This window comes from Anopheles bellator, chromosome 2, assembly GCF_943735745.2.
Source record: "Anopheles bellator chromosome 2, idAnoBellAS_SP24_06.2, whole genome shotgun sequence".
Taxonomy (NCBI): Eukaryota; Metazoa; Arthropoda; class Insecta; order Diptera; family Culicidae; genus Anopheles; species Anopheles bellator.
In genome coordinates, this window is record NC_071286.1 from 59,506,582 (window position 1) to 59,514,379 (window position 7,798).

The 7,798-nt window shown below is 49.7% G+C and overlaps 3 protein-coding genes across 5 annotated transcripts; 1 reads left to right on the plus strand and 2 right to left on the minus strand.

Moving 5' to 3' along the window:
- Positions 1-308: 308 nt before the first annotated feature.
- Positions 309-4,066, minus strand: LOC131208385 (REPTOR-binding partner). Of its 2 annotated transcripts, none has more exons than XM_058201120.1 (3): positions 3,808-4,066; positions 940-1,021; positions 309-808 (listed from the first exon to the last, which is right to left on the minus strand). In XM_058201120.1, the coding sequence occupies exons 1-3, from the start codon at positions 3,850-3,852 to the stop codon at positions 594-596; spliced, it is 342 nt and encodes a 113-aa protein (XP_058057103.1). In that variant the 5' UTR covers positions 3,853-4,066; the 3' UTR covers positions 309-593. The 2 variants fall into 2 exon arrangements, with proteins under 2 accessions (XP_058057103.1, XP_058057102.1); XM_058201119.1 differs by having other exon boundaries at positions 309-811.
- A 263-nt stretch (positions 4,067-4,329) lies between these two features.
- On the minus strand, positions 4,330-5,376 carry LOC131209575 (translocon-associated protein subunit gamma). The gene is made up of 2 exons (XM_058202671.1): positions 5,071-5,376; positions 4,330-5,000 (listed from the first exon to the last, which is right to left on the minus strand). Exons 1-2 carry the CDS (start codon positions 5,219-5,221, stop codon positions 4,579-4,581), a joined length of 573 nt encoding a protein of 190 aa, XP_058058654.1. The 5' UTR covers positions 5,222-5,376; the 3' UTR covers positions 4,330-4,578.
- Positions 5,377-5,726: 350 nt separating this feature from the next.
- Positions 5,727-7,715, plus strand: LOC131209876 (pre-mRNA-splicing factor CWC25 homolog). Of its 2 annotated transcripts, XM_058203028.1 has the most exons (3): positions 5,727-5,811; positions 5,870-6,837; positions 6,982-7,715. In XM_058203028.1, exons 1-3 carry the CDS (start codon positions 5,794-5,796, stop codon positions 7,676-7,678), a joined length of 1,683 nt encoding a protein of 560 aa, XP_058059011.1. In that variant the 5' UTR covers positions 5,727-5,793; the 3' UTR covers positions 7,679-7,715. The 2 variants fall into 2 exon arrangements, with proteins under 2 accessions (XP_058059011.1, XP_058059010.1); XM_058203027.1 differs by having other exon boundaries at positions 5,870-7,715.
- The last annotated feature ends 83 nt before the right edge of the window (positions 7,716-7,798 follow it).

Genomic DNA, 7,798 nt, shown 5'->3' on the forward strand with positions numbered 1-7,798 from the left:
CCTCTGCTACAAAAGGGGATACGCGTTAGGGCACTGAAATGAGGTAAATGTTCTTATGTTCTTAGCTTTGTTATCTTCTTATAATGTGTACGCTTCCTATTACTTCTTTTTTTTGTGTTTTGCTTTTACATTATTCGTTTTTCGTTTTTTATTGTATTTTTCTGTGATCCTCTCTCTTTGTCTTTCTTTTTGGCAAACTGCTCGTAACGGAAACATTCAACATATCTTGAACAAACCATGAATGGGGAAAACGACGGGAACTTAAGCCTTAATGAAATGCAACACTGTTACGGGCACTACCACACTACCACCTTCGGAGTGGGTCCGAGAAAACGTGCGCGTACGCGCGCAACATGCCTTACGCAAGTAGCAGCAGCAGCATCAAAGCGCAACAAGTTGTTTGCGGCTGTTCAACCGATTCTCAAAACAAGCGTGCTGACGGCTGACCGGGGAACAAAATCTAACCCAACTGAAGCTACACGTTCAACTTAAACAACTAAAACCACAAAACATTACAGCGGAAGTAAGCCACTGGACTAGCGGAGACCGCGAGTGTGCTCGCGCCGCGTGCGGGTGTGTTTGATTCTGCGCCTTCACTCCTGCTTCATGGCACCCATTTCCTCGAGCAGCTCCTGCAGTCCTTCCGGGCAACGGCCGGCTTCGACCTCCATCGCCCAGGAGTACAGTTTCTCCAGCTCGTGGCGCAGCTCCACCACGGCCTTTTCACGATCAGTGACCAACTCCTCCAAATACTGATAGCGAAGCTTCTTGCGCGCACGGCACTCACGAGCACTCTGCCGGCTACGTTCTGCTTGTGTTTTTGCGGGCCACGGATGAAACGAAACAAACGAGAAATGAACCATTAGAGGAAACGACGTCTATGATGGAATCATTTTCCGCCATTTCGCAGCGCACGATGGACGATGTCCAGCAACGTACCAAGTTTGGCTTTCATATCGATCTTCTCGGTGGATGCCTTCCGACCCGGTTTGCGTCCTCGTTTGCCGCTTTCCTTGCGTTCCTATGAACATAATGTAATGACAACCACATTAGACAACGTAACCAAATTATAGTATTTTATTAATCAGCCCAATGTTTTTCTTTTTTTAGTGGCCATCAAAAGGAACACAAATAGCTGAGCATAAAAAACCTCCTGCGGCTCTCTACGGAAAGACTAAAATCAATACAGCTTTATCGATCGCCCAAGCGACAGACGAATCTCCGTCGCGCCAAGTTCTGAGCGGCCACTAGACCCCTTTGTTGCGGCGCGCATGCACTTCTTGAAGGAGCCGAAAAAGTGCATCCACCGATTGGCTACGTCGCCCTCTTACTCAACCTTCTTTTTTCCTCTATGACATGCTATTAATACTCCACCGGTGGCTCGGAGACAGACAAGCGTCTTAAGGCAGACAAGAGGATTCCCATTTTCTTCGCCAAATATGTTTTTCGCCGTAGTTTGTCACCTCCCGATAGCGACGCCACACACAAGAACCAACCACCGACGGCTGTTGCTGCCGGCGGAACGTGTTCGGCTTTCGGCAATGACGATTTATTACGCATCGGCGGTGCCGGGGAGCACTCCGAAACGCGCGAGCATTCCGCTTTTAATTGATCCTTTCCGTGCACGGCCGAAGGACATGTTGCGGCAATTTAATGTTTTGCATTTTCCCCCGAAGGCCTGGGAGATCTAAGGTGTGCCGCAGCGAAGGCCCGTTGGGTTGGGAAATGTGCTGCACAAACAGTTTTGCGACGTAATTTGCATCACCTTGCGCTGCCCCTCGTAACGCCGTGTCCAACGTGCCGCGACCTCCCCCACTCGGTACGTTGACAGTCGGCAATCAAGCGTGCGCTTCGTTTACGAGAGACCGAGCATGGCACAGGATATACAGGTAATCTGGTCGGACATTTCCAACGCTAGAGTTCTCGACAACACCCGGTGGTCCCGCCTTAACTTATAGGACTTTTCTAATTTCACAGTTCAACTGATGTCCGCCGCACGGGGCTATTCCCACGTTGGGGTTTCGAAGGGCGCATAAGAAAGATACCTGCTCGGCGGAATGTAGGCCACAGCCCGAGTAGTGCTGCGTGTTTTGCTCACCTGGAAAAGCCCCCCTGTGCGCCCTACTTCCGGTACAGACCACGGCCCTTGTCGCAGAGGCTTCGGTGGCCAACAACTGCTACGTTTTTACCACTTCACTGTAGCAGCGTGACGACCCCGGCGTACGGAGGAGACGCACTTAACCGACCTAACCTGACCTGACCTGGCCTAACCCACTCCCACACCCCTCGAAAATGCGCACTCTGCCCGTGTTGGCGAAAAGGTGTTATCTCGGTGTTCCGCCCCGGGTGTCCACGGTCCGACGAGAGATGGATCTAAAACGCAACTGAAGCCGATTCCAACGCTCGACACTGATCTCTCCCCCACGCGACCAACAAAACGATGCGCCATTCGCCGCCGAGTCTCCACCGCCGCCGCCACCGCCACCGCCGCAAAGGGGGGCTTGGGAAAGAGTTTGCCAAATCGGTTGTTCTCGCCATTCTCGTTGCGTCGCGGTCTTCCGTCGTTCGATACGCAATAGAGCTTGGCGTTCGCGGTTCCGCTCCCGCTCGGAGAGTTGGCTGCAAAAAGGGGGGAGAGCCAGACCCAGACTCTCTGGACACGGCGTATTCGCGTTCAGTTTCGCGCTGTCGCGAAGTACTGCGTAGTGCCACAGGACAGCGTTGTTTTTTTTATTGGCTGTTGCGCTCTCTGTCTCTCTTCGTGCTCTGAAAAGAGAAGCCTCTCGGCAAAGGGGTTGGAAATAGACACTCTCGCGTATGCTGGTTACGCGAGAAGCCCCAAACGCTGGTGCGCAATCAAGACAATCGCGCCACTTCACATCCCCACGGTGGCGCATATTTCATATTTGATTTATATCACTTTTCTATAGATTCTATGCCCATGTCCAGGGGCACGTTGCGAAGCCGAAAATATCTTTTCTGAAAAATGGGGGGAAAACATGCCCCGCATAGGATAACTCATGTTATCGTTTATCGTCGTAGTGTATATTTCCCTGTAGGAAACATACACAAAACATTTTTCAACATAAAAACTCTCCTTGTCCTCGACCAAAAATATTAGCCTTATTCGTACAAGCCGAATTGATGCATCAAAGTAACAAAGGACTAGAAACATTGACGAAAAACCTTGCGGAGGAGCATGCTCTGCAAGCGCATAGCATAGCATAGCATAAACCAAACCACGCCGTCGAAATTACGTCGTAATAATATTGCAGCACCCTAAGTTTTGCCATTCTAAAGAGGTTTCGAAGGAACCTAAGGGATTTGGGTCCCCTCCGGAGCAAAAATTAACGACGTAAACAGAAACGCCGTCGCTCGAAGGCACCACTACATACGCCACCAAACTCGCTATTCAACGCGGCCCTCAAAGGGGTGAGCCAGCCGCGAACGATCTATGACGTCATCAACCACCCCAGCAGCACCAACACACTACACACTCACATTTCGGTCGATCCGAAATGTGTACATCAATGACCAGGTATTTCACAATGTTCTGAATTACTTTTGAGAAGGAAATGTTCCGAAAACCATCGCTCGGAAGTAATGGCACGCCACGCACTTCACCTTCAGCTCGAACATTGTTCCGTTTTCACGCGATTGAGCCCGAACCCGAATCAAAACAAACACTCTCTTTCATCAATAGTCGCCATCTTTGTTTTCATGGCCTGTTCCATCTGCTGCAAAGTAGCCACACGTTGGGAGCTTGTCGAAATGTCCTGCTAGAGCCAAATAATCCTTGATCCTTACCGCTTGGTTCTGCTCCTCGGCCACTGCGATCTCTTCGTAATCCATTATCCCCGACTGCAAACACGCCGTGAGCTGGCAGAAATTTAATTGAGCTTAATTTTCACCGCTCGCTCGATATTGGACACTTTTACACTGTCTCGTTTCACGGGAACACTTTTAGCACAAAATCGTTACACAAACGGTAATCTTCAGAGCCAAAACCTTCAACTTTGTCGGAAGAACTAGTCGCGCAATGTTGATCTCGTCTGCTTTGTTTTGAAAGTGCCCAAGGCCTCCTTCGTTTGATGTCCCTTCCCTCTCTACCCGGCAGGGTGCGTGAGATTTCCGCAGGTTCTCTCACTCGCGCTCTCGTACGTACGCGGGTGTAAGTGTGTGCGTGCGGCCTGCTGATTAAAAACATCGAAACATCGCGCAATAAACATAGCTTCCCGTCGATGATATCGACACGTTTTGTGTCGTTCCGCGGTTGACCCGGTTATGGATTTCGGACGCAGAAAAGCAAATGCACAGCGAGTGTTTCTCTTCTGTAACTTAGTCTTTACTGAGCGATGTACGATTATTACTTCTGCCTGAGGGACTATCTTCAGCGCTATTTATGAATGGCTTAGTTCGTGTAACAGTGAAAAAACAAGATGAAACGATAGCACACATTCCCGAGATCATTACGTTACTGGTCGGGAACGGGATACAGTCGACGGTTCGATCTCAAAACTCATGACCGAATGTCTTCCGATTGAAGCGCTGTAGGAAGCCGGGAAGCAGGGGCAGCCTTTACGTAGATTTTCCTGTCGACAGCAGGGCCAACAGACCACCGGCACCGACCAGCGAGAAGATGTAGTTGAGACTAGGGGTGAACGATCGCAACAGATAGAAACTGGCGAAGATGACCAGCGCCAAGAAGAGAGCGTTGTTGTAGAAGATCGAGAAGGTGGAAGCTTCGTACTCGGCCACATCGATCTTCTTCCACAGAATGCGCTCGTCCTTTTCCTTGCGGCTCATCTTCTTATCGTCCGCCAGCAGAGCCGTCATTTCGCGCGTTACCGCGTCCTCGCGCTTGTTGGCGATTTTGTGCTTCAGGGTGAACTTGGTGTTCCGGTAGGCCATCGCCAGCAGGTAAGTACACAGTCCGGTGACGATCACGAAGAACGCCAGCGACGGCAGCAGCTCAATCTGGTGCACTCTCCAGAACAACCCTGCGTGGCGAATAATCCATGATCAGAGGGTATCCGACTGAAGCGCTCTAAAACACTACTTTCTACTTACAAATGGGCACCGCCGACACAATTGCCGCATTGCCGTAGAACAGCACATTCGACTTGAAGCTCACGTTCCGGCTAAAATCCTGCAGCAGCAATTCCTCCTCCTTAGTGAATTTCGACGCTTCGCTGCCATGGTGTTCCTTCTCTGATGCCATGGTGTTTACGAGTTAAGAAGATTTCACTTTTGAAAAGGTTTCTGCGTGGTTTCTCTGTGACGATGGTAGCGGAGGCTGGACACAAATGCCGCGAGCTTTAATGTTTCACGGAGTCTCCGGAATGCACCTATCGCAAAACGTAACGAAACGTGTCAAGATTTCGACGATGTGGAAGCCGATTTTGGACGTTTTGTCAAACGAATTTGACAGTCGAAACCTGTTGCCAGTCAATCTGCATTATGCCAGAAAAAATTGACGCCGTATGGAACCGTTTTGGAAGCTACTCTGACATACTTAATGGACGAAGATGAGAGCTCATCAATTGTATTATTAATTATTCGATTTAAGGAGCGACAGTTTTGGTTTTAAATCTCCATGATATCCATTTTCGATTCCAGTGCTGCCCCAAAAGGCCTCAATCGAAAACCTAAAAGGCCTATCACTCGAAGCTGTCATAAAGTGACACATTGTTCTGTTTGGCAAAATTTCAAGCAAACAAGTCGATCAAAACAAAAACTTCGCTTCGGAAGGATTAGGCGTCGAAAGAATTAGGATTCTTTTTTGTTAGTGCAATGGGCGGGGGAGATTTGGTAAGTCCTTGGATCAGCTTCCACCCTTCCTCGTGCTGACGCTGTTTATCGATTTTAGAACACGAAAAAATCATGGCATCCAAATACGATGAAAAATCAAGAACGAGTCTGGAAGGCGGAACAGCAGGAGGCAGCCGAAAAGAAGCGGCTGAATGAACTGCGTCGTGAAATTACGGAAGAGCGCAATCGGGAGGAATTGAAAAGTATCGCTAAAAAGTCGGGAGTTATACCGGACGATGGTGACGATAAGAAGCTGGAGTGGATGTACCGCGGCCCTTCGCAGCTCGTCAACCGGGAAGAGTACCTGCTCGGGCGGACCGTCGACAAAACGTTTGAAGATCTTGATGCGCAGGAGAAAGCGGCCACTTCGAACTCGGCATTCGGTGTAGCTCAACCGAAGAATCACGTCGAGCACGAGTGCATTCCCTTTTCTATCCGCCAGCACAAGGGCGTGCTGAGCAATGACCAGGTTGATCTCGCTCGTAAGCTGATGGAAGATCCGCTAATGCTGATCAAGCAGAAGGAAATCGAATCGCGGCAAAAACTTCTGCAAAATCCGGTCAAACTGAAGGAGTTGCATCGTTTGCTAAAGAACGATCGCAGCTTAGGTGGTACCGATAAGGAACGCAAAACGAAGGATAAAAAGTCGAAGAAATACAAGAAAGCCTCCAAGAAGAAGCACAAAAAGCATAAGAAGGCCAGCGGGTCAAGCGATTCCGAAAGCGATAGTGACGGCAGCGTGGACCTGGATCAGCTGCTGGCGGAGAAGTACAAGAAAGTGCAGCATTCCATGGCAGGAGAACATCAGGAAGGCGTTAGCATCGACAAACTGTTGACCATGAAGTATGATAAGCTGTCGAGAGAGCTGGATAAAATGGGAAGCAGTAAGACGAAAAAGAAGAAAACCCGTCGCGAGCCAAGTCGGGAGTCATCCGCTGAATCTGACCGTCGACCCTCAGCACGACATTCCCGCCGTAACGACGACGAGGAAGATCGGAACAGAAATAGCCGTCTTAGCCACAGACGGTCAGACCAATTCAAAGTAGCCAAAACGGAGCCCTCTAGAAGGCGAAGTAGGTCGAGGAGTGACGAGAGGAGAAGGCAAACCTCTACGGATCACTCCAAACATCGTCACTCAGCTCAGCGGCAAAGGTCCTCTCCCTTCCGCAGCAACGAAAGAATAACTAAAAGCGACAGTCGCCGCTACCGATCGCGGTCGAGATCGATTGAACACAACCGGCCAAAGAACACTAAACGAAGGTCTGCTTCCCGGAGTCCTAAGAGAAAAAGTCCAACCAAGAAGAGCCACGAAGCATCCACAGTGAAAAGTAGGAAAACTCCTTCAAGCTCAGCATCGTCGACTTCAAGTTCATCGGATGAGTCTACGTCGGCGAAACGCCCGATCGTCGATCAAGACTCGGAGGACGAAAAACGGGCAAAGAAAATAAAAAACTTTGGCCTTGTTACGGCATCCGGTGAAAAGCTGCACACAAAAGCCACCACGTCCGTACGGCTGTACAATCGGGATGAGATAAAGGCGGAACAATCCCGCCAGAAACCGTCGTGGAGCAAACCGGCCGAAAGAAAGCGGCCACTGACGGAGGAGGAGATGGAGGAGAAGCGTCGTGCTATGCAAGAAAATGCTCAATGGCGCGAGGAGGATCGATCGAGAAATGTGAAGCGATACGAAGCGGAAGATCATCGCGAGAACGCAAAGCACGGCAGCAGGGAGTATGATAGGGAGTTTCTGACGAAACAGTTCAAACGTGCGGCCGCCAGTGAGACTGTCGAGTCCCGTATCCGGTCGAATCGTAACAACATCCAACGATCAAACGGTGCCATGGACAGTAACTTTGCAAAACGCTAAAATACCGGAAAGTAGTTCTCACAAAGAAGTTGTAAAAATGGCCAGGTGTAACGAATCATACCGATTCGGAAGAAAATAATAAAGTACAATGAGGAAAGTCTGGTCTTTCGTTTTACACTT

Bases quoted from the DNA above. Each gene is read 5' to 3' on its own strand.
- LOC131208385 (XM_058201119.1), bottom strand. From the start codon at position 3,852: ATGGATTACGAAGAGATCGCAGTGGCCGAGGAGCAGAACCAAGCG. The intron at 1,022-3,807 runs GTAAGGATCAAG...TTATGTTCATAG, and splicing joins CCGAGGAGCAGAACCAAGCG to GAACGCAAGGAAAGCGGCAA. The intron at 812-939 runs GTACGTTGCTGG...CAAAAACACAAG, and splicing joins CGATATGAAAGCCAAACTTG to CAGAACGTAGCCGGCAGAGT.
- LOC131209575 (XM_058202671.1), bottom strand. From the start codon at position 5,221: ATGGCATCAGAGAAGGAACACCATGGCAGCGAAGCGTCGAAATTCACT. The intron at 5,001-5,070 runs GTAAGTAGAAAG...TTCGCCACGCAG, and splicing joins TGTGTCGGCGGTGCCCATTT to GGTTGTTCTGGAGAGTGCAC.